General features: G+C 40.4%; 2 protein-coding genes across 2 annotated transcripts in view; both read right to left on the reverse strand.

Annotated features, from left to right (window-relative positions):
* Nucleotides 1-10,456, reverse strand: part of LOC120992313 (von Willebrand factor A domain-containing protein 5A-like) — a 32,674-nt gene extending 22,218 nt beyond the window's left edge. The window contains exons 1-3 of the mRNA XM_040421226.1: nucleotides 10,424-10,456; nucleotides 2,435-2,613; nucleotides 474-600 (exon numbers count right to left, since the gene is read on the reverse strand). Of these exons, the coding sequence (XP_040277160.1) occupies nucleotides 474-600; nucleotides 2,435-2,605 (298 nt within the window). The 5' untranslated portion in view covers nucleotides 2,606-2,613; nucleotides 10,424-10,456. The remainder of the gene's footprint in view (nucleotides 1-473; nucleotides 601-2,434; nucleotides 2,614-10,423) is intronic.
* LOC120990708 (von Willebrand factor A domain-containing protein 5A-like) overlaps nucleotides 4,171-26,801 on the reverse strand; it is a 198,422-nt gene continuing 175,791 nt past the window's right edge. The window contains exons 17-21 of the mRNA XM_040419614.1: nucleotides 17,100-17,404; nucleotides 17,022-17,036; nucleotides 16,575-16,592; nucleotides 15,853-15,870; nucleotides 4,171-4,245 (exon numbers count right to left, since the gene is read on the reverse strand). Coding sequence (XP_040275548.1) covers nucleotides 4,171-4,245; nucleotides 15,853-15,870; nucleotides 16,575-16,592; nucleotides 17,022-17,036; nucleotides 17,100-17,404 — 431 coding nt within the window. The remainder of the gene's footprint in view (nucleotides 4,246-15,852; nucleotides 15,871-16,574; nucleotides 16,593-17,021; nucleotides 17,037-17,099; nucleotides 17,405-26,801) is intronic.

Here is a 26,801-nt window from a genome sequence, read left to right on the forward strand (position 1 = left end):
TCAGCCGTACCAGGTTAGTGTCTATTGCACTACATCACCCAGAAACACCTATTGCACACAACTTGAGTACGCTGCACAATGCCTCCTAGAGGACATAGCTATACCCACGGTTCCTGTGTCCCCCAATGAATATGGGCGAGAAAACAGAACAACCAGGAGTAGACTATGCTGCAGTTCAGAAGAATGGTCCAAGTGAAGTCCTTGGAAGTTAAGAAACAATGGTGAGGTCATTTTGGGAATAACCTGCTGCTGTGGGAGAATTTCTATGGTGAGGTAATGTTCTATTTAGAGTACAAGTCATTCCCGTGGCTGAATATAAAGCAAATATTTTGGGTGGAAGCTCCTTCCTGACGACTTTGGACTCTATACACCTGAAATATTCAGGAACCTACAACATTTGAAGCTAAAACACTAGGGCTCTACATTAACACATCAGTTTTAGAAACATGTCAAATCTATTTCCAAGATATTACCTGCTTTAGCCTTAAGCCAGGAGATGGCTTTACCTTCCAGTAATTCCCATTCCTCTCTCTGGTCCAGACAAGATGCATGGAGCCAGATCACCGCCAAGACCGTCGCCCACACTGATGAGTCCATATTCTATTGAGGAGGAAAATATAAATTAAACCAGAATATAATATCTAAGCACTTAAAGTTTCAGGCCCAAAGCCTGAGGTTGCACTACTGTGAGATCCTGATGACGTGTCCACTTATCTAGGTCAGGTACAGTGCTCTCACGAGGCTCTTGTGTCGCTTCCTGTCACTGAACACATCACTATCTTGACACTATTCAGGACAGGGAAGATGTAGATATTGGTGTGGATGGTGAATGGTTTGAACAATAGGTTCTATACTTTTATTAAAGGTGGTATCCATCCTATGTGTAGTATTAATGTATTAGATTACCTACAGTTTCCCCGGTGAGCATTTAGTTTGACAAGAGTCATCATTTTCTTAATTTAAATATAATATATGGAGCAATAGTACTGTATTTCACCCAGGTAATGAGAAGCTGTCAACTGAACTGTACCAACTGTAATGTGCCACGTGCCTCCCTACCCACGTTTTGCATTTACAGTACTGGAGGCTTGGTAGAGTGGCAAAGGAAAGGCCTAAATGAGATGTCTATAGCTAGCACCCCACTGTTGTCAAATTAGTACTTGGAAATCAGGCCGCCCATTAACTGCTCTTGCACAGGAGCTCTCGGCTGTGGGCGTCTCTCCTTGAGTAATCTCTTCTGACATCACAAGTTTTTTTTCTGTCATGTAAAATGCAAAAAACATATCTGTATCATGTTAGTCGGTGGATAAAAAATATACAAATTGAGAGTTCTCAATTCTTGATACCTATTAACCCTTGTGAGATTTGCTTGAGATCAGACGTGTCTCTTTTCATCCAAATCACACCAACAGTAAAGAATAGGTATAAGCTGACGCATGGTCAGTTTTTTTTTTTAAAACGTTGTAAGCATAAAAACAAGACAGCAGCAAAATGATATCCTTGCTTGTCTGTCACTTATTTTACATCACGTCCCTGTCAGACAGCTGGAGAGCTTCTCTCTGCCAGCTTAACAAAACCACATTTCAGCAACCTGTGTGTAAGAGCTTCTGTTTCCATTGATGCCATTTTAGAGTTGCTTGGGGGACGAGTCACCGCTGCAACACACATGACCCCCGTCCATGCTGGAACTTTACAGTCAGGGACTGTCATGGTGAATGCAATAGTATAATCAAGGGCCTGGAACCAAGCAGCAGGAGGCAGGTAAGTATGCTTCCTTCCGGAAGTCTGGCAGGCAGAGAGCCAAAGAAGCTGGAGAACCATTTAAAAATGTGTTTATTTTTTTATTTCAGTCCCATATAGGACTAACTTCCCATTGGTGTATTGCAGTGTATTATGACTGTCAATGTAATGCTCAAAGGCATCCTGTTAGGACCTGTCTCTAGCAGGTTGAAGGCTACATAATATAGTCGGCACCTGCAAGTGATGATGTGGACACAGCTCCTGTCCCCGCGCCATCACTATGATGTACTATTACACCAGAACTACACAGCTCTGTTCATTTCTGCAGTGGATGGAGCTGGTTACCATCGAAGTGAATGTGAGCACCACTGCAATAACCAGCTCCAACCACTACACAATAGATGGAGGTATGTAGTTCTGGCACTGCTGGCTTTTAAAAAGTTGCAAAATGGCGTAGTTGCAAACCTGGCATACAGTTAAAACATGTGCCCTAAAGTATATTTGATGGTTGCTGAAATTTCCATGTTGCAGAAGTGCAACATGTTATAGTGTCTTTGGTCATTTCTTCATTCCATGATCAGACCTTTGCATATTCTTTTATGGGCTTTTTAAAAATAAAATTAAATAAAAAAAGTTATAAAAATGTTCAATAATGTCGAATCAAGCTGAGATTATCCATACACATCCATCCTACCTGATCTGGATTCTTGTTAATAATGTCCTGCTCTGATATTCCCAGAATGGAGCAGAATTCTGGGGTAAGATTCCAGGAACCATCAGCGTTTTGCAGGGAAATCAAACTGACGAGAGGGGGGATCTTCTGGACTTGAGCTGGTGGTGGTGGTGGTGGTGGTGACATATCCATGCATTTAGCTTTATAGGTAACAAAAAGATACAGTTAATGTTATGGAGTGAAGGTAAGTATTAATGCCATTATATTGATTCCTTACACACAGTGATCTATTTCAAGCATTTATTTCTTTTAATGTTGAGGATTATGGCTTACAACTAATAAAAACCCAAAAGTCAGTATCTCATAAAATTTGCATATTGTGAAATAGTTCAATATTGTAGACTCATGGTGTCACACTCTAATCAGATACTCAACACAAAACACCTGCAAAGGTTTCCTAGGTCTTTAAATTGTCCATCAGTCTGGTTCTGTAGGCTACACAATCATGGAGAAAACTGATGACTTGACATGTGTCCAGAAAACAGTCATGGACACCCTCCACAAAGAGGGTAAGGGTACTTTCACTCTTGCGGCAGAGTGATCCGGCAAGCAGTTCCGTCGCCGTCAATCCGTCAAAACGTATTCCAACTGATGGCATTTGTAAGACTGATCAGGATCCTGATCCGTCTTACAAATGCATTGAAATGCCGGATCTGTCTTTCCGGTGTTATCTGGAAAAACGGATCCGGCATTTATTTTTTTCACAGAGACTGAACTGAAGACATCTGTAACGGTCGCGTACACACACACACACGGGGGGAGGGAAGTGACCACTGCGCTCCACCCTTACCCCTGGCCCTGCCTATTTGCCTCGCGAGTCCTAATGACAGGGGACAACTGGACGGCAATCCCTAACTTGGAATAAGTGCAGGGATGACAGACAGACAAACAACAGGACGTGAACGGACCGAGTCAATACCAGGAAAGCTACAAAGTACAAATGGAGCAAGCAGAGAATTGTCAGGAGAAGCCGGGGTCATAAATACCAGGAGAGCAGCAAAGTACACAAGGAGCAGGCAGAGGATCGTCAGGAATTCAGCAGGAGGTAAGTACGCCAGGAAAGACCAAATCACAGGTGGAACCTAAATTAACAGGCAACCTGTGGCCAGAAGGCTGTCTGTATTTATAGTGGGGAGTGAGGATCATGTGACGTGGCCAGCGTCACATGACCGACAGACCAACCAGTCGAGCACCAAGTGATCAGCTCGGCGCTCAAGGCAGACTTAGGAGCAGGGAGCCACCCAGCTAGTAAAGCCGCCCTGGGAATGAGGTCAAACACAGATCCTCATTCCCAAAGCTAAGCAACAGTTCTGCGGGCAATGGAGGACCGAGTGCACCTTCGGAACCCCGTTACAACATCCTGATGCATACTGACGGATTGCTCTCCATTCAGAATGCATTAGGATAAAACTGATCAGTTCTTTTCCGGTATAGAGCCCCTAGGACGGAACTCTATGCTGGAAAAGAAAAACGCTAGTGTGAAAGTACGCTAAGCCACAAAAAGTAATGGCTAAAGAAGCTGGCTGTTCACTGAGTACTCTATCCAAGCATATTAATGGAAAGTTGAGTGGAAGGAAAAAGTGTGGTAGAAAAAGGTGCACAAGCAACAGGGATAACCGCAGCCTTGAAAGGATTGTCAAGAAAACGGCATTTAAGGGGAGATTCACAAGGAGTGGGCTGCAGCTGGAGTCAGTGTTTCAAAAGCCTCCACACACAGACGTATCCAGGACATGGGCTACAACTGTCATATTCCGTGTCAAGCCACTCATGACCTAGAGACAACGTCAAAAGAGTCTTACCTGGTCTAAGGAGAAGAAGGATTAGTCCAAGAATGTTGCTCAGTGGTCTAAAGTAATGTTTTCAGATGAAAGTAAATTCTGCACTTCATTTGGAAATCAAGGTACCAGAGTCTGGAGGAAGAGTGGAGAGGCACAAAATCCAAATTGCTCGAAGTCCATTTTGAAGTTTGAAATCTGCTGGTGTTGGTCCACTGTGTTATATCAAGTCCAAAGTCAGCACAGCCATCTACCATAAAAGTTTAGATCACGTCATGCTTCCCTCTGCTGACAAGCTTTATGAAGATGCTGATTTCATTTTCCAGCAGGACTTGGAACCTGCCAGACTTCCAAAAGTACCAATATCTGGTTTAATAACCACAGTATCACTGTGCTTGATTGGCTGGCAAACTCACCTGACCTAAACCCCATAGAGAATCTATAGGGTATTGTCAAGAGGAAGATAAGAGACACCAGACCCAACAATGCAGATGAGTTGAAGGCCGCTATCAAAGCAACCTGGGCTTCCATAAGACCTCAGCAGTGCCACAGACTGATCGCCTCCATGCCATGCCGCATTGATGCAGTAATGCATGCAAAAGGAGCCCTGACCAAGTACTGAGTGTGTTTATTTGTACATACTTTTTAGGAGGACAACATTTCTGTATATAATCTTATATAATCTAATTTTGTGAGATTCAGAATTTGGGGTTTTCACTAGATGTAAGCCAAAATCATCAACATTTAAACAAGAGATACAGCAGCTCTTTTTATACGGTGCTCTTAGCGTGTATCTGTCTTGACCATACAGAACCCTCTCGCTATGTGTGACCAGCCTCCTCTGACCACTGTGGACACCACTGATGTACTACATAATCTTCTCATCCAAGTCTTTCTGAGATGTGAAAGGTGTATAGAAATAATCTATATATATAAAAAAAAAAAAAGTCCTGCAAAAACATGTGTAAAAAAAATATAAAAAATTACAAAAATAAAAAAATTGAAATCTCCCCCTTTCCTTAGAATAAAAAAACAAATACATAAATAATAAAAAATATAAACATCATGGGCATCACTGCGTCCGAAAAACTCCCGTACTATTAAAATATAAAAATACTTTTCCAATAACGGAAATAAGTATCAAAATGGCCGATTCGCCGTTTTTTTTATTGCTTCTCTTACCCAAAAAAAGTAATAAAATGTGATCAAAAAGTCACACACACTCCAAAATGGTATCAATAAAAACTACAGATTGTCCCGCAAAAAATTAGCCACCATACATCTCAGTAGATATAACTATAAAAAAAAGTTATGGGGGTCAAAATATGGTGAGGTTGAAAAAAAAAATTTTTTTTCAAAGTTTTCATTTATTTTTACACTATTTAGAATTTTTTTACCTATACATATAGGATATCGATGTAATCATACAGACCCAGAGAATGAATGGCATGGGTCAGTTGTGCCGCAAAACGAATGCCGTGGGAACAAAACCTGTAAAACGGTTTAGGAATTATGTTTTTTTCCCATTCCACCTCATTTGTCCCGCAAAAAAAGCCCTTTTATGGATATGTAAACGAAAAAGTAAAAAAGTTATGGCTCCAGGAAGACAGGGAAGAAAAATGAAAATGCAAAAGTGAAAAAAACTTCTGGTTTCTCTGAGATTTTGGTATTGATAAGCTATCCTCAGGATAAGTCATCAATATCAGATTACAAGGGATCCGTCTGAAGAGGGAGGAGCGCTGCAACCTTTTCCTAGGCCAGTCACGTCACGTTCATCGGTCCCGTGGTCTAGGCGCATTACAGGCCCATTTTTCGTAAACTGTGAGGAGGCCGTTGCGCTGACTGGATTGCTGCAGCCTCCTCAGACAGGGGTCCCAGGTGTCAGTCCCCCAACAGTCTGATAAAGATGACCTATCCTGAGGATAGAGATGCGTGTTGTGAACACATAGCATCCGGACTGAATCCTGACCCATTCATTTCAATGGTCTGTGCACAAGTCGTTTTTACCATATTATCTCTGCATTCAGGAAAACGCAGCATGTTCTATATTGTGCGTTTTTAATGTAGCTCTGGCTCCGTAGAAGTGAATGGGGCTTGTGTTAAAAATGGAAGGCGTCTGAGTGCAACGTGTGTTCACTGATGGTTCTAGGAGATGTAGATTGTTATTCTTCAGTTTTGTGAAAAACACATGCAAGCCGGATGAAAAAACTAAAACATTGAAACATAGAAACATAGAATGTGTCGGCAGATAAGAACCATTTGGCCCATCTAGTCTGCCCAATATACTAAATACTATGGATAGCCCCTGGCCCTATCTTATATGAAGGATGGCCTTATGCCTATCCCATGCATGCTTAAACTCCTCCACTGTATTTGCAGCTGCCACTTCTGCAGGAAGGCTATTCCATGCATCCACTACTCTCTCAGTAAAGTAATACTTCCTGATATTACTTTTAAACCTTTGCCCCTCTAATTTAAAACTATGTCCTCTTGTAGCAGTTTTTCTTCTTTTAAATATTCTTTCCTCTTTTACCTTGTTGATTCCCTTTATGTATTTAAAAGTTTCTATCATATCCCCTCTGTCTCGTCTTTCTTCCAAGCTATACATGTTAAGGTCCTTTAATCTTTCCTGGTAAGTTTTATCCTGCAATCCATGTACCAGTTTAGTAGCTCTTCTCTGAACTCTCTCCAAAGTATCAATATCCTTCTGGAGATATGGTCTCCAGTACTGCGCACAATACTCCAGATGAGGTCTCACTAGTGCTCTGTAGAGCGGCATGAGCACCTTCCTCTTTCTACTGGTAATTCCTCTTGCTATACACCCAAGCATTCTGCTAGCATTTCCTGCTGCTCTATGACATGGTCTGCCTACCTTTAAGTCTTCTGAAATAATGACCCCTAAATCCCTTTCCTCAGATACTGAGGTTAGGACTGTATCACAGATTTTATATTCTGCTCTTGGGTTTTTACGTCCCAGGTGCATTATCTTGCACTTATCAACATTAAATTTTAGTTGCCAGATTTTTGACCATTCCTCTAGTTTTCCTAAGTCCTTTTCCATTTGGTGTATTCCTCCAGGAACATCAACCCTGTTACAAATCTTTGTGTCATCAGCAAAAAGACACACCTTACCATTGAGGCCTTCTGCAATTTCGCTGATAAAGATATTAAACAATATGGGTCCCAGAACAGATCCCTGAGGTACCCCACTGGTAACAAGACCTTGGTCTGAATATACTCCATTGACTACAACCCTCTGTTGCCTGTCCCTCAGCCACTGCCTAATCCATTCAACAATATGGGAGTCCAAGCCCAATGACTGCACTTTATTGATAAGCCTTCTATGTGGGACAGTATCAAAAGCCTTACTAAAGTCTAGATAAGCGATGTCTACTGCACCTCCTCCATCTATTATTTTAGTCACCCAATCAAAAAAATCAATAAGATTAGTTTGACATGATCTCCCTGAAGTAAACCCATGCTGTTTTTCATCTTTCAATCCATGGGATTTTAGATGGTCCACAATCCTCTCCTTAAGTATGGTTTCCATTAATTTCCCCACTATTGATGTCAGGCTTACTGGCCTGTAGTTGCCCGATTCCTCCCTACTACCTTTCTTGTGAATGGGCACAACATTTGCTAATTTCCAATCTTCTGGGACGACTCCTGTTGCCAATGATTGGTTAAATAAATCTGTTAATGGTTTTGCTAGTTCACCGCTGAGCTCTTTTAATAGCTTTGGGTGTATACCATCAGGCCCCTGTGACTTATTTGTATTAATTTTAGACAGCTGACTTAGAACCTCTTCCTCTGTAAAGACACATGCGTCAAAAGATTCATTAGTCTTCTTTCCTAACTGAGGTCCTTCTCCTTCATTTTCCTTTGTAAAAACTGAACAGAAGTATTCATTGAGGCAGTCAGCTAGTTCTTTATCTTCTTCCATATACCTTCCTTCTTTAGTTTTTAATTTGGTAATTCCTTGTTTTAGTTTCCTTTTTTCATTTATGTATCTGAAGAATGCCTTATCACCTTTTTTCCCTGATCTGATTTGTCTGCAATTGATCGCAATTGCAGACAAAACTGATTGAACTTAGGTGCAAAAGCATCCGTTTTTCACTGAACAGATCCTGACACAATCCGTTTGTGGGAAAGAGTCCAAATGCCTAGGGCAGCATGAGCTGTAAATACGACCCTGCTAGCCACTACATGTGATATTTATCTGATCACTACACGTGATATTTATCTGATCACTATATGTGATATTTATCCGGTCACTAAATGTGATATTTATCTAGACACTATGGTGGTAATTTATCATGCTGAAATCTGCCTAAATTACGGGTATTTCAGGCGCAGATTGCAGCGCAGAGGTTAGTTGTTGCTGCAATTTGCGACTTCTCCCCGCTCACGCCAGGTCTAAAAAAGTAGGCGTGCTGTGGACGAGGAAGGGGATGGGCCAGTAGGCCCGTCTCATTTACCATTTTCTACGCTTGTTTCAGGCGTAGAAAAAAGGTCTAAATGTAAGACAACTAGGAACCTGTCTAACATTTAGAACTGGTGGAGGATCAGCGGAAGTTATGTAGAGGGCTGCGCCTCTTAACTGCGGCAGATCCATCGCTAGCTATAGGGCTTTATTAAAATCAGCATCTAAAACGCAAACCTTACATCTCTGGTGAGCGCACCCCGACGCGCGTTTTGCTCGGCTTCTTCAAGGGGCGTGTCTATCCTGCCTGAACCATACTCTTAAATAGGCCTACAGCTTGGAAAATCAACCACTCACATACCGCCATGTACCGCGCCGATACGCCGGTGACGTCACATCCGCCCATACTGGAGCCAGGAAGTGACGCCTATGACATCACATCCGCCCACACCGGAACCAGGAAGTGGCCTCACGCGTGAGCTGCACATGTTCATGTGATCATTATCGTCACATGATCGGGATGCGTAGTATCATATGCTATGCCGAACTGGGTGGCCATAGTAACCAATGGCATCAGGATGATAACAACAAACGGCCATCTCAAGTAAGGCTACTAAAATTCAATCCCGAGCCATAACAGATATTAGTGACCCTCACAGATCAGCTTTATAATAGTGGGACATGTTGGTAATTATAATTATAAAGCTCAACTCGGCACCTCAGAATTACAATAGCAGGAGGAGGGGGGAGGAATTACAAAAACGGAGGGTGGGGGAGAAGGGACAAACTACCTTAATTTAATTTAAGCCCCATAAAGTGCAAATGCGTATCAAAACTCACATAATAACAATAAGATCCACAATTAATACAATTCAATTCAATATCAATAAATAAATAAATCCATACATCAATCCATATATTGTATAATAACATCTGAAAGCACATGTATAAATAAATAAATAAATAAAAATAAATGAATAATAATAAAAATAAAATCCAATCCACTATCAAATATTAAATCCCATATAAACACATTACACGTGATTATATCTATATGATTATATACATGACACTGCCCATAATCGGGACCAAAACGTGATCGTGCTTAACAAAGTTTATAAAATTTGCAAACCATTACAAAAAATTAATTGATATGACTTTACAAGAATAAGTGCACAACCAAAAGTGATAAAGTGCGAGGGTGAAAGTGCTCCGTGATCATGCAGTGAGATGTGAAATAAAGCATAAATAATCAATATATAAAGTGTAAAGAATTCTTAATACCAAACATCAAGTTGGTAGATGTAAGTGCGATATACGTACATACATAGACTGTAAAGATTTAGGCTGCGTTCACACGGGCGAGATTTCCGCGCGGGTGCAATGCGGTAGGTGAACGCATTGCACCCGCACTGAATCTGGACCCATTCATTTCTATGGGGCTGTTCAGATGAGCGATGATTTTCACGCATCACTTATGCGTTGCGTGAAAATCGCAGCATGCTCTATATTCTGCGTTTTTCACGCAACGCAGGCCCCATAGAAGTGAATGGGGTTGCGTGAAAATCGCAAGCATCCGCAAGCAAGTGCGGATGCGGTGCGATTTTCACGCATGGTTGCTAGGTGACAGTCTATAAACTGTATTACTTTCCCTTATAACATGGTTATAAGGGAAAATAATAGCATTCTGAATACAGAATGCATAGTACAATAGGGCTGGAGGGGTTTAAAAAAATAAACTCATTAACTCACCTTCTCCTCTTGATCTCGAAGTTCCCGGTCTCTTCTTTACTTGAGTTGTGGGCTAAAGGACCTTTGAGTTGAGTTTACTGATGAGTTGTGGGCTAAAAGACCTTTGGTGACGTCAGATCACATGCTCCAATCACATGGTACATCACCACGGTGATGTACCATGTGATTGGAGCATGTGATCTGACGTCACCAAAGGTCTTTTAGCCCACAACTCATCAGTAAACTCAACTCAAAGGTCCTTTAGCCCACAACTCAAGTAAAGAAGAGACCGGGAACTTCGAGATCAAGAGGAGACGGTGAGTTAATGAGTTTATTTTTTTAAACCCCTCCAGCCCTATTGTACTATGCATTCTGTATTCAGAATGCTATTATTTTCCCTTATAACCATGTTATAAGGGAAAATAATACAATCTACACTACAACTAACCCAAACCTGAACTTCTGTGAAGAAGTTCGGGTCTGGGTACCAGTGTCGGTTTTTTATCACGCGCGTGCAGAACACATTGCACCCGCGCGATAAAAACTGAACATCGGAACGCAATTGCAGTCAAAACTGACTGCAATTGCATTCCTACTCGCGCGGTTTTGCCGCAACACACCGGGACGCATCCGGACCTAATCCGGACACGCTCGTGTGAACCCAGCCTTATATGGCCAAATATATAAATAGATAAGCAGTCAGACATCAGCACCCCATAGTATATACATGATCTTATACGCTATATATAAATTATCGTCCATCCCTAAAGGGGTACGTAGCTATTATCTCCCCCCAGTGGATCCGGCCATGCATGAGAAAGAGGTGCAAAGACAGTTGCAGAATGGCAACTGTTATAAGAAATTGACATTCAATCCCCTAACTAAATTCAAGCAAGAACTTGAAGTTATCTTGCAATCAGGGGTAGAGCAGGGTATTATCTCTGGGAGACAAAGTTCCCACCTGTTACCGGATCATCCTGTGATTCCCACCCTCTATCTTTTACCCAAGATACATAAAGATTTGACGAAGCCTCCTGGTAGGCCCATCGTATCAGGGGTAAATGGTCTAAATGATGCAGTCTGTAAATACATTGATTAATTTTTACAGCCGCTGGTGGAGGGATTACCAACACATTTAAAGGACACTATGGATATCTTAAGAAAAATGGAGGACATACACCTGGAATCTGATATGACATGCCCGTGCCTCAACAACCTTCCGCAGGTCTAAGAATCTGCGTGACCAATTGGTCCGCAGTTATTATGCTCGCAAGGAAGGAAGGTTGTTTGGCAACAAGGGGCCACCGTGGGGGAGTAAAGAATGTGGGAAGTGCGTTGCCTGTGCCAACATGGACAGGGCAACTCACTTCCACAATGCGGCAGGGGACAAAGTGTTCAAGATTACACATACGATCACGTGTACGACCATTGGGGTCATTTATTGGGCGAGTTGCCCTTGTGATCTTATTTATGTGGGATTAAGACTTTGGCCAGACATTTTAAAGAGAAGCACGATTCAGATGGCACCCTACTTCGGATTAGGGTCATTGACCGAGTGCTTATTTCTCCAAGAGGAGGCGATTGGAAGAAAATATTAGCCCAAAAAGAAACAAAATAGATTTTTCTATTAAATACAGTTGCACCGCTGGGTTTGAATGAGGGCAATAGTTTTGCCCCATTCATCTAGACGGTGGGGGGAATTAAAATCATTTTTCCCCTTTTTTGTTCCATTTTTCTCCTCACAATGCTATCTGTGTATTCCTCAGTGGCCTCAGTTCAGGTGGCGCTCCTCGGGTCATCAGTGCCCTGGGTCTGGGCCTGACGCCGAGGACCATTGTTTTTAACTGTTATTTTAATTGTCTTATTTGTATTTTAACAGGTCCTCGTATATATTTACCGTAGGTGTCTTATCCTGCCTGATGCTATTAATATTTTATGTGTTTCAGAAATAGAGACGAGCTTTTGATGCTTTTTGCAGCTGATGCTTTGTCTTTCATCTGAGAATGCATGAATCGGATCCACTGGGGGGGGGGGGGGGGGGAGATAATAGCTACGTACCCCTTTAGGGATGGACGATAATTATGCTTTATTTCACATCTCACTGCATGATCACGGAGCACTTTTACCCTTGCACTTTATCACTTTTGGTTGTGCACTTATTCTTGTAAAGTCATATCAATAAATTTTTTGTAATGGTTTGCAAATTTTATAAACTTTGTTAAGCACGATCACGTTTTGGTCCCGATTATGGGCAGTGTCATGTATATAATCATATAGATATAATCACGTGTAATGTGTTTATATGGGATTTAATATTTGATGGTGGATTGGATTTTATTTTTATTATTATTCATTCATTTTTATTTATTTATACATACATGTGCTTTCAGATGTTATTATACAATATATGGATTGATGTACAGTACAGACCAAAAGTTTGGACACACCTTCTCATTCAAAGAGTTTTCTTTATTTTCATGACTATGAAGGCATCAAAACTATGAATTAACACATGTGGAATTATATACATAACAAACAAGTGTGAAACAACTGAAAATATGTCATATTTTAGGTTCTTCAAAGTAGCCACCTTTTGCTTTGATTACTGCTTTGCACACTCTTGGCATTCTCTTGATGAGCTTCAAGAGGTAGTCCCCTGAAATGGTCTTCCAACAGTCTTCAAGGAGTTCCCAGAGATGCTTAGCACTTGTTGGCCCTTTTGCCTTCACTCTGCGGTCCAGCTCACTCCAAACCATCTTGATTGGGTTCAGGTCCGGTGACTGTGGAGGCCAGGTCATCTGGCGCAGCACCCCATCACTCTCCTTCATGGTCAAATAGCCCTTACTTTCAAAGTTTTCCCAATTTTTCGGCTTACTGACTGACCTTCATTTCTTAAAGTAATGATGGCCACTTGTTTTTCTTTACTTAGCTGCTTTTTTCTTGCCATAATACAAATTCTAACAGTCTATTCAGTAGGACTATCAGCTGTGTATCCACCTGACTTCTCCTCAACACAACTGATGGTCCCAACCCCATTTATAAGGCAAGAAATCCCACTTATTAAACCTGACAGGGCACACCTGTGAAGTCAAAACCATTTCAGGGGACTACCTCTTGAAGCTCATCAAGAGAATGCCAAGAGTGTGCAAAGCAGTAATCAAAGCAAAAGGTGGCTACTTTGAAGAACCTAGAATATGACATATTTTCAGTTGTTTCACACTTGTTTGTTATGTATATAATTCCACATGTGTTAATTCATAGTTTTGATGCCTTCAGTGTGAATCTACAATTTTCATAGTCATGAAAATAAAGAAAACTCTTTGAATGAGAAGGTGTGTCCAAACTTTTGGTCTGTACTGTATGTATTTATTTATTTATTGATATTGAATTGTATTAATTGTGGATCTTATTGTTATTATGTGAGTTTTGATACGCATTTGCACTCTATGGGGCTTAAATTAAATTAAGGTAGTTTGTCCCTTCTCCCCCACCCTCCGTCTTTGTAATTCCTCCCCCCTCCTCCTGCTATTGTAATTCTGAGGTGCCGAGTTGAGCTTTATAATTATAATTACCAACATGTCCCACTATTATAAAGCTGATCTGTGAGGGTCACTAATATCTGTTACGGTTCGGGATTGAATTCTAGTAGCCTTACTTGAGATGGCCGTTTGTTGTTATCATCCTGATGCCATTGGTTATTATGGCCACCCAGTTCGGCATAGCATATGATAGTACGCATCCCGATCATGTGACGATAATGATCACATGAACATGTGCAGCTCACGCGAGAGGCCACTTCCTGGTTCCGGTGTGGGCGGATGTGACGTCATAGGCGTCACTTCCTGGCTCCAGTATGGGCGGATGTGACGTCACCGGCGTATCGGCACGGTACATGGCGGTATGTGAGTGGTCGATTTCCCCAGCTGTAGGCCTATTTAAGAGTATGGTTCAGGCAGGATAGACACACCCCCTGAAGAAGTCGAGCGAAATGCGCGTCGGGGTGCGCTCACCAGAGATCTAAGGTTTGTCCCCCATTATATCTTTAATTGGTGGCTACTTGCTTGTTGTTGGGATATGGGCTCCACATGGATTATTGCATGTGGGTGGCTCTGACATATCTATACTGACATCTTATATTATCCTTGATGATTGTCGCAACTCTCTTTGCAAGATATCACCTATATCATTATAAGACATGCTCTCCATTGGCTTGTTGAGGAGATTTTTTTTTATCTCCGTATGATTATTATTGCCAAGCCATTAGGAGGGGTGTCTTAAGGGGGTACATTTATCCTGTGTATCTTTGGTGTGCCACTGATTCGCAGCGCTACTGCATTACTGCTATTTTATTATATTGATTATTACTTATTTTGTTGTCTATTATGATGTTATCTAATAAAAATGTATTATTATTGTATATGTGTGTCCTTGTTTGTTGGTAATACTGGTGTAAAGTAGAACTGAATTAGTTGCCCATAGCAACCAATCAGATTCCACCTTTCATTTTTGACAGCTCCTTTGGAAAATGAAATGTGGAATCTGATTGGTTGCTATGGGCAACTAAGCCAGTTCTACTCTACACCAGTTTGATAAATCCCCCCTATATATGCCCTTTATCTGGTCGCTCTATGCTCGTGTCATATATCTTAGAATTAAAAAAGAACCTCCTATCAAAAAAAAAGTCCATGGAGCATCTATATGTAAAGTAAAGATCTTGGAACTTGGATCACTACATGTAACACCTTCCAGGACATATTGTAAAAGGCGTTTTATCTTCACTCCTTCAAGTATTTTTTTTCCCATTTTCCAGCAGTGTATTTGTCACACAGAATGGGGCACAACAGATGGAAATGTCACTGCTTTGATTCGGCCTAGTCCACCACTACCAGCAGACACATCCAGAGGATTGCATGAAGCGGCACATCTTGCAACAACTAGCAATTTTTGCAGCAATCACATACAGTTCATTGAATTCACACAGATGGGTTAAAAAGGAGCTTAAAGGGGTTTTGTCACTTCAGCAAATGGCATTTATTATATAGAGAACGTTAATACACTCCACTTACTAATGTATTGTTATTACCGATATTGCCTTCTTTGCTGTCTGAATACATTTTTCTATCTCATTATACACGGCTTGTTTCCATGGTTACGACCACCCTGCAATCCATCAGCATGGCTGTGCTTGCATATTATAGGAAAAAGCACCAGCCTATGTGCGCTCCCACGGTCCCGGTCACCAGAGAGGCCGACATTTTTTCCTACAGTATAGTGTGCAAGCACGACCACCACCACTGATGGATTGCAGGGAAAAATGAATCCAGCCAGCAAAGGGAGGCAATATGGACAATCACAATACATTAGTAAGTGCCTTGTATTAACTTTCTCTACATGATAAATGCTACTTGATGAAGTGACAACCCCTTGAAGTAGAATAAAGAGAACCTTACCTGACATGGGACGAGAATCTGTGAAAGAAAAGCAAATGATTACAGAATATTAGTCCATATACCACACACTAATGTCCACATTGTGATTAATAACTATAGAGGGGAAATGCTAGAGAAATAACATTCTTAGCTTATAATACTATTACTATACTAGGATGTGCTATATATTACTGCTCTATTTATCTGGTTGCCCTCTGCCCTATTTATCTGGCCACTATATGTTGTATGATATCGCTATATTTATTTTATGCACTTATATAGCGCTGACATATTCCGCAGCACTTTACAGACATTAGCATTGTCCCCAATGAGGCTCACAATCTAAGTTCCCTATCAGTATGTCTTTGGAGTGTGGAAGGAAACCGGAGAACCCAGAGGAAACCCACGCAAACACGGGGAGAACATACAAACTCCATGCAGATGTTGTCCTTGGTCAGATTTGAACCCAGGACCCAGGGCTGCAATGCAACAAAGCTAACCACTGAGCCACTAGTGCTAACCACTGAGCCACCATGCTGCCCATATATGTGATATTTATCCAGTCGCTATATGTGCTCCTTATCTGGTCACTATATGCTTCATGTGTCATACATCTTACAATTAAAAGAGAGCCTCCTGATCAACTTCATGTTTAATCTCCCGTGTATGTTCATGATCAGTCAAAAGTGCCCTATTCTACAATATATCATCTGATCTTAACAATACAAAAACATATTACTTACCAAAACATGCCGATCGTGCTGAAAAGTATACAAAAAAATAGAATTAGAATTTGTGACCATATCCTGCATACAAGTCTCCTACCTTGATGTAATACATTGTATTGTGTATAGGGGGCAGGACTTCTGATACCTACATGTAATTCTTATATGTTCTCAAGGGTCTAGACTTCAGGTTCTCAACCTGTATTGACCATAGTACATGGTGTGATATTCATCTGGTCACTACATGTGATATTCATCTGGTCACTACATGTGATATTTATCCAGTCGCTATATGCGCTCCTTATCTGGTCACTATATGCTTCATGTGTCATACATCTTATAATTAAAAAAGAGCCCCCTGATCAACTTCATGTTTAATCTCCCATGTATGTTCATGATCAGTCAAAAGTGCCCTATTCTACAATATATCATCTGATCTTAACAATACAAAAACATATTACTTACCGATACCAAGACATTCTGAAAAGTAAACAAAAAATAGAATTAGAATTTGTGACCATATCCTGCATACAAGTCTCCTACCTTGATGTAATACATTGTATTGTGTATAGGGGGCAGGACTTCTGATACGTACATGTAATTCTTATATGTTCTCAAGGGTCTAGACTTCAGGTTCTCAACCTGTATTGACCATAGTACATCCTCCACTGATGAAGAAAATGGAGGTCCCATGTTCCCTGTTACTACTCTAAACCTGGGCCCAAAAAATGGTAAAGAAGACTGACTCTGCTGCAAATTGAAGTCTATCCTTATCTTACAGATGTTTATCGTGTCCTGTCCTTTTTGCGCTAGGTTTACAGTATTGAAGCACTTGTAGTACAAGGATACTGTTGGACAAGCAAAATGTTGTGTGACGATAATGTAAGATGAAAATAGTGTTGACTTATGATGTGTTGGATAAGTATATAGTAGCAGGTAATGATGGTGTTGGATGAGGATAGTAATGGATGTTCTGCAGCATCTGATGTTTGCAGTATGATGTTCTACAGGAGCAGTTGAGGTGTGTATTATAACGTTTTACAGCATCTGAGGTGTGTATTATAACGTTCTGCAGCATCTGAGGTGTGTATTATTAGGGTCTGCAGCATCTGAGGTGTGTATTATTAGGGTCTGCAGCATCTGAGGTGTGTATTATTAGGGTCTGCAGCATCTGAGGTGTGTATTATAATGTTCTGCAGCATCTGAGGTGTGTATTATAACGTTTTACAGCATCTGAGGTGTGTATTATAACGTTCTGCAGGAGCAGTTGAGGTGTGTATTATAACGTTCTGCAGCATCTGAGGTGTGTATTAGGGTCTGCAGCATCTGAGGTGTGTATTATTAGGGTCTGCAGCATCTAAGGTGTGTATTATTAGGGTCTGCAGCATCTGAGGTGTGTATTTTTAGGGTCTGCAGCATCTGAGGTGTGTATTATTAGGGTCTGCAGCATCTGAGGTGTGTATTATAAGGGTCTGCAGCATCTGAGGTGTGCATATCATTTTTGAGCATAAGCTATTGTTAAAGGGGTATTCCGGTTACGTAAAGTTATTCTCTATCCTGTATTTATGAGATTGGTGGGAGTCCAACTGCTGCGACCCCCACCAATCACGAAAAAGTGGGCCCGTACCCTGTGGAACCCCCTGAAATTGCCGAGTACAGCTCTGCTGTTCTTTCTCCTCTGAAGGAACCAAGGCTGCCGCAGCTATGTTTCTATAGAGACCTTGCCTGTAGCAGGGCTCCATAGGAGCATAGTGAAATTCTCATAGACTCTAATGCTAATTCATTGGAGCCTGTGACAGAAGCGATCCAATGATCACACGTTCACATTCCCAAAGGAAAGTGTAAAAAAAAAAAAATATATATATATATATACAGTACAGACCAAAAGTTTGGACACACCTTCTCATTCAAAGAGTTTTCTTTATTTTCATGACTATGAAAATTGTAGATTCACACTGAAGGCATCAAAACTATGAATTAACACATGTGGAATTATATACATAACAAACAAGTGTGAAACAACTGAAAATATTGTAGGTTCTTCAAAGTACCAACCTTTTGCTTTGATTACTGCTTTGCACACTCTTGGCATTCTCTTGATGAGCTTCAAGAGGTAGTCTCCTGAAATGGTTTCCACTTCACAGGTGTGCCCTGTCAGGTTTAATAAGTGGGATTTCTTGCCTTATAAATGGGGTTGGGACCATCAGTGGCGTTGAGGAGAAGTCAGGTGGATACACAGCTGATAGTCCTACTGAATAGACTGTTAGAATTTGTATTATGGCAAGAAAAAAGCAGCTAAGTAAAGAAAAACGAGTGGCCATCATTACTTTAAGAGATTAAGGTCAGTCAGTCAGCCGAAAATTGGGAAAACTTTGAAAGTAAGGGCTATTTGACCATGAAGGAGAGTGATGGGGTGCTGTGCCAGATGACCTGGCCTCCACAGTCACCGGACCTGAACCCAATCAAGATGGTTTGGGGTGAGCTGGACCGCAGAGTGAAGGCAAAAGGGCCAACAAGTGCTAAGCATCTCTGGGAACTCCTTCAAGACTGTTGGAAGACCATTTCAGGGGACTACCTCTTGAAGCTCATCAAGAGAATGCCAAGAGTGTGCAAAGCAGTAATCAAAGCAAAAGGTGGCTACTTTGAAGAACCTAGAATATGACATATTTTCAGTTGTTTCACACTTGTTTGTTATGTATATAATTCCACATGTGTTAATTCATAGTTTTGATGCCTTCATAGTCATAAAAATAAAGAAAACTCTTTGAATGAGAAGGTGTGTCCAAACTTTTGGTCTGTACTGTATACGGTATATATATATTCAAATCAACCCAATTTCTCCAAAATGAAAATAATTAAGCTATTAAAAAAATAATCATCATAGGCATCGCACACACAAAAAACGCCCGTACTATAAAAATATAGTAATATTTATCCCAAATACACAGGAGATTACCTGTATAATAGGAAATTACCACTACATTCTAATATTGCTCACATAAAATTACTACCAAAAATAGGCAAAGACCCAACAATTCCTGGACCATACAGACTGATTTCTCTAATAGGCCAAGATAAAATAATATCCAAAAAAATTGCAGATAGGCTAGCCTCTCTGATGCCAAAACTTTTAAAACCTGCACAAGTTGGATTCAAAGGACGAGCAGCAGTCACCAACATTAGAAAGTTCTGTCTAGTATAGTTAAAACCTAAGCACTGTCCCCAATCAGATGAACATCCAACATTAATAACCTTCGATGCTGAAAAAGCATTTGACAATATAAGGTGGTCCTGGTTGGGGGCAGTGATCGACAAAATGAACTTACAGAACAACTTTAGAAAATTTCTCAATGGCCTTTATTTAAAACCCATGGCCAGAATACATACACCCGCGTTCTTATCTCCCACATTTCAATTATATAAAGGAATAAGACAGGGATGTCCTGTCCCCTATCACCACTTCTATTTGATTTGGCTAGAGAACCATTAGCAAGATCATTAGAAGAATCAGAACTATACAAGGGATCAATATTGACAAAAAAAGAAGTAAAATTAGCTATGTTTGCAGAAGACACAATATTTATGTCTCAACCACAAAAACAATTTTAAAAAAAGTACTGACAAAAATTCAAGACTTCGGTATAATAGCAGGATTATATATTAACATATCTAAAAGTGAATTATTAGAACAAAAAAATCCCAAATCTGAACAGTTCTGGTGTCAGAAAGGCATAACTCTAAAACCAGTATCTACACACATGACTTACAATTAAAAATTGGATGTACCCCTGACACAATATATGTTAAACTGCCCCCCTTTATTAAAAAAAAAACCCAGAAGAATTACAAAAATGGGAACATTTATCACTATCATCAATGGGACGATGTCAAATATAAAAAATTATAACTTTTCCAAAATGATATATTATATATCCACTTCAAACCATCACTATATTATTAAAACATACAGACATAACAAACATAAACAAAATGTTCAAAATTTCTATGGCAAAGCAAAAAAAACTAAAATTGCACTAAAAAACTAATGTTACCAAAAGAGGAAGGAGAAATAATCCTCCCGAATATTTGAAACTACAATATTTTGCCTGTTTGAGTCGACACCTTCTAGACTGGCTACAGGACTCTCAGCATTACTCCAACACTCCTTTAGAAAAAGCATTAATAGCTCCAGAAAATCTCAAAAAAGTCTCTTACACACAAAATACACCTAATGGCCGACCACAGCAAAGAGATCAATAGTCCTAAGAGACACATTGATAACATGGAAAGAGATCCGAAAAATAGACAAACTACCGTATCTATTATCTAAACACATGCCGCTATGGAACCACATAGAATTTACTCCTGGAAAAGACAGCCCTTTATTTAAAGAATGAAAAGAAAAGGGAATCCACACAGTGGGTCAAACTAATGCATGAATCTGATAAAGGATGGCTTACAGAAAAAGAAATAATAATGAAATATAACCCAAAAAATCCCCAAAAATATCCAGTTCCTCACCTACGCAGAAATATCCTCTTTTCTCCAATCTAGATTAAAGAATCTAGGTTAAGAAGCTGCAGAAACAACATTTGATCTTTTATTGAAAACACCTCAAAATAATCCATCAATTTCAAACCTATATAAAAACTTACAAAATTTCTTTTCACATACACATATCCAAAAACTTTTTAAGACATGGACCCTTCTTCAAAATAAGACATAAAGAATATCTAGGATTTAACATCCCAAAAAATGATAAAAATCCAAAAAGAATAACAAACTGTCCTAAATGTAACGCATCAAACACAGACCTATGGCATGGATTATGGACCTGTAACAACATTCAAAACTTCTGGCATAACATCCAACAATATATAGATGCACACTGGAAAATAACTCTACCACTAACATAGTAACAGTTTATAAGGCCGAAAAAATACATCTGTCCATCCAGTTCGGCCTGTTATCCTGCAAGTTGATCCAGAGGAAGGCAAAAAGAAAAAACCCCTGTGTGGTAGAAGCCAATTTTCCCCACTTAAGGGGAAAAAAATTCCTTCCCGACTCCAATCAGGCAATCAGAATAACTCCCTGGATCAACGACCCCTCTCTAGTAGCTATAGCCTGTAATATTATTACGCTCCAGAAATACATCCAGGCCCCTCTTGAACTCTTTTAGTGAACTCACCATCACCACCTCCTCATGCAGAGAGTTCCATAGTCTCACTGCTCTTACCGTAAAGAATCCTCTTCTAGGTTTGTGTACAAACCTTCTTTCCTCCAGACGCAGAGGATGTCCCCTCGTCACAGTCACAGTCCTGGGCATAAATAGATAATGGGAGAGATCTCTGTACTGACCCCTGATATATTTATAAAGGTGAAACTCGAAAAATTAGAATATCGTGCAAAAGTTCATTTATTTGAGTAATGCAACTTAAAATTTGAATATTGTGAAAAGGTTCCATATTCTAGGTTGAAAGTGTCGCACTCTAGTCAGCTAATTAATCCATACCCCCTGAGCAAAGGGTACCTGAGATTGTGACTTTGGGGTTTTCATAAGCTGTAAGCCATAATCATCCAAATTATAACAAATAAAGGCTTGAAATATCTCGCTTTGCATGTAATGAGTCTATCCCATATGTTAGTTTCACCTTTTAAGTTGCATTACTGAAATAAATGAACTTTGCACGATATTCAAATTTTTTGAGTTTCACCTGTACATAACTACACTGCTTGCAGAAATTTTAGGCAAATGAGTATTTTGACCACATCATCCTCTTTATGCATGTTGTCTTACTCCAAGCTGTATAGGCTCGAAAGCCTACTACCAATTAAGCATATTAGGTGATGTGCATCTCTGTAATGAGAAGGGGTGTGGTCTAATGACATCAACACCCTATATTAGGTGTGCATAATTATTAGGCAACTTCCTTTCCTTTGGCAAAATGGGTCAAAAGAAGGACTTGACAGGCTCAGAAAAGTCAAAAATAGTGAGATATCTTGCAGAGGGATGCAGCACTCTTAAAATTGCAAAGCTTCTGAAGCGTGATCATCGAACATTCAAGCGTTTCATTCAAAATAGTCAACAGGGTCGCAAGAAGCGTGTGGAAAAACCAAGGCGCAAAATAACTGCCCATGAACTGAGAAAAGTCAAGCGTGCAGCTGCCAAGATGCCACTTGCCACCAGTTTGGCCATATTTCAGAGCTGCAACATCACTGGAGTGCCCAAAAGCACAAGGTGTGCAATACTCAGAGACATGGCCAAGGTAAGAAATGCTGAAAGACGACCACCACTGAATAAGACACACAAGCTGAAACGTCAAGACTGGGCCAAGAAATATCTCAAGACTGATTTTTCTAAGGTTTTATGGACTGATGAAATGAGAGTGAGTCTTGATGGGCCAGATGGATGGGCCCGTGGCTGGATTGGTAAAGGGCAGAGAGCTCCAGTCTGACTCAGACGCCAGCAAGGTGGAGGTGAAGTACTTGTTTGGGCTGGTATCATCAAAGATGAGCTTGTGGGGCCTTTTCGGGTTGAGGATGGAGTCAAGCTCAACTCCCAGTCCTACTGCCAGTTTCTGGAAGACACCTTCTTCAAGCAGCGGTACAGGAAGAAGTCTGCATCCTTCAAGAAAAACATGATTTTCATGCAGGACAATGCTCCATCACACGCGTCCAAGTACTCCACAGCGTGGCTGGCAAGAAAGGGTATAAAAGAAGAAAATCTAATGACATGGCCTCCTTGTTCACCTGATCTGAACCCCATTGAGAACCTGTGGTCCATCATCAAATGTGAGATTTACAAGGAGGGAAAACAGTACACCTCTCTGAACAGTGTCTGAGAGGCTGTGGTTGCTGCTGCACGCAATGTTGATGGTGAACAGATCAAAACACTGACAGAATCCATGGATGGCAGGCTTTTGAGTGTCCTTGCAAAGAAAGGTGGCTATATTGGTCACTGATTTGTTTTTGTTTTGTTTTTGAATGTCAGAAATGTATATTTGTGAATGTTGAGATGTTATATTGGTTTCACTGGTAAAAATAAATAATTGAAATGGGTATATATTTGTTTTTTGTTAAGTTGCCTAATAATTATGCACAGTAATAGTCACCTGCACACACAGATATCCCCCTAAAATAGCTAAAACTAAAAACAAACTAAAAACTACTTCCAAAAATATTCAGCTTTGATATTAATGAGTTTTTTGGGTTCATTGAGAACATGGTTGTTGTTCAATAATAAAATTAATCCTCAAAAATACAACTTGCCTAATAATTCTGCACTCCCTGTATTAGATCTCCCCTCAGTTGTCTTTTTTCTAAAGTGAATAACCCTAATTTTGATATTCTTCCAGGGTACTGTAGTCCTCCCATTCCAGTTATTACAATAGTTGCCCTCCTCTGAACCCTCTCCAGCTCTGCTATGTCTGCCATGTTCACAGGAGCCCAGAACTGTACACAGTACTCCATGTGTGGTCTGACTAGTGATCTGTAAAGTGGTAGGACTATGTTCTCATCACAGGTATCTATGCCCCTTTTGATGCAACCCATTATCTTATTGGCCTTGGCAGCAGCTGCCTGACACTGGTTTCTACATCTTAGTTTGCTGTTCACTAAAATTCCTAGGTCCTTTTCCATGTCAGTGTTACACCATTTGGTATGTACGGTTGACTTGCATTATTCCGTCCCATGTGCAAAACCTTACATTTGTCAGTGTTAAACCTCATCTGCCACATACTGTATCTGCCAAAGCCTTCAATCTATCCAGATCCATCTGTAGCAGTATACTGTCCTCTTCCGTGTTAATTACATTACACAGTTTAGTGCAAGCCTTCTACAGTATATTTTGCCAGTATATATTACTGTGCAAGCCTTCTACAAGATCATTAATAAATATATTGAAGAGAATAGGGCCCAATACTGACCCCTGAGGTACTCCGCTAGTGACAGTGACCCAATCTGAGTGTGTACCATTAATAACCACCCTCTGTTTTCTATCATTGAGCCAGTTACTTACCCACATACAGACGTTTTCTCCCAGTCCGAGCATTCTCATTTTATATACTAACCTTTTATGTGGTACAGTGTCAAATGCCTTGGAGAAGTCCAGATATACGACATCCATTGATTCACCGCTGTCAAGTCTAGAACTTACCTCATAGAAACTGATTAAATTAGTTTGACATGACCGATCCCTCATGAAGCCATGCTGATATGGCATTATTTGCTTATTTTCATTGAGGTACTCCAAGATAGCATCTCTTAGAAAACCTTCAAACAGTTTACCCACGACAGATGTTAAACTTACCGGCCTATAATTTCTGGGCTGTGTTTTTGGACCCTTTTTGAATATTGGCACCACATTTGCTATGCGCCAATCCGGCAGAACACTCCCTGTCAGTATAGAGTCCTTAAATAATAATAAGGGTCTGGCTATGACATTACTTTGATGTATCTATTTTAATCTTTTTAAGAAGCCGCTGTACTTCTTCCTGAGTCAGACAGGGCACTTTTAATGGGGAATTTACTTTTACATTCTGCATTTCATCTGACAGTTTTATTATCCTCAGTGAATACAGTGGAGAAAAAAATATTTAATAGCTTTGCTTTATCCTCATCGCTCTCTGCAACTCACCCCTCATTACTTTGTAGAGGGCCGACACCTTCAGATTTATACTTTTTTACCATCGAATAAATTGAAGTACATTTTAGGGTTAGTTTTGCTCTAGTTTGGCTGCTTTTAACATATTCAATTTTTTTCCTTATAGTTTTTTAGTGCTTCCTCGCTACCCTCCTGTTATGCTTTCTTTTTGTCATTTATTGCTTTCTTTACAGTTCTATTTATCCACATTGTTTTTTTTCTTGTTCCTTAACCTTTTATTCCCATAAGGTATGTACCTCTCAATTAGATTTTAGGATGCTTTTAAAAATATCCCATTTTGTGGCTGTATTTTTATTTTTGAGGACTTTGTCCCAGTTAGTTAGGCCTATGGCCTCTCTTAGTTTGCTAAATTTAGCTTTTTTGAAGTTTGGTATTTTTGTTCCTCTAGAAATGCTCTTTTGAATGACAATTGGAAGGTTATTACTTTATGGTCACTATTTCCCAGGTGTCCTCCAACCTGCACGTCTGTTGTTCTGTCAGGTCTATTGGTTAATACTAAGTCCAGTATGGCTATCCCTCTAGTCGGGTCCTGAACCAGTTGGGAAAGGTAATTTTCTTTGATTATTGCCAAGAACCTCTTTCCTTTATGAGATATAGACTGGGAAACTGAAACCTGTATATCTGGGTAGTTGAAGTCCCCCATAATAACCACCTCATTATGATCTAACCTCGTCTATCTCGTTTAGTAGCAGATTTTCAGTGGACTCTGGTATATTGGGTGGTTTATAATAAACTCCTATTAGTATTTTATTATTGTTTTTGCCTCCATGTATTTCTACCCACAGTGACTCCACATGTTCATGTCCCTCACTTATATCTTCTTGGACTGTGGGCTTTAGACAGGACTTTACATAAAGGCAGACCCCTCCCCCTCTCCGGTTTTGACGATCCTTTCTAAACAGACTGTAACCTTGTACATTAACTGCCCAGTCATAGCTATCATCCAGCCATGTCTCAGTTATTCCTACTATGTCATAGTCCTCCTCACACATCACTAATTCCAGTTCACCAGTTTTATAAGTCAGGCTTCTGGCATTAGTATACATACAATTAAGAGGTTTATGTATATTTTTTACCCTACTCCTTTCCTTCTGAACTGTTCTAGTCCCTCCTTCCATTCCTCCCACAGTCCCATTACCTTGCCCCTGGTCTCTATCTGCACTATCTTCCCATCCTATAACGTAATTACCCTCCCCCCGTCCCTAGTTTAAACACTCCTCCAACCTTCTAGCCATCTTCTCCCCCAACACAGCTGGCCCTTCCCCATTGAGGTGCAGCCCATCCCTATGATAGAGTCTGTAGCCGACAGAGAAGTCGGCCCAGTTCTCCAGGAACCCAAACCCCTCCTTCCTACACCAGTTCTTGAGCCACTTGTTAACCTGCCTAATCTCCCGCTGCCTTTCTTGTGTGGCTCGTGGTACAGGCAGTATTTCAGAAAACACTACCTTTGAGGTCCTTGCCCTAAGCTTGTGACCTAAATCCCTAAAATCATTTTTAAGGACACTCCACCTACCTCTAACTTTGTCATTTGTTCCGATATGGACCATGACTGCTGGATCTTCTCCAGCCCCTCCCAGTAATCT

This window comes from Bufo bufo, chromosome 2, assembly GCF_905171765.1.
Source record: "Bufo bufo chromosome 2, aBufBuf1.1, whole genome shotgun sequence".
NCBI lineage: Eukaryota > Metazoa > Chordata > Amphibia > Anura > Bufonidae > Bufo > Bufo bufo.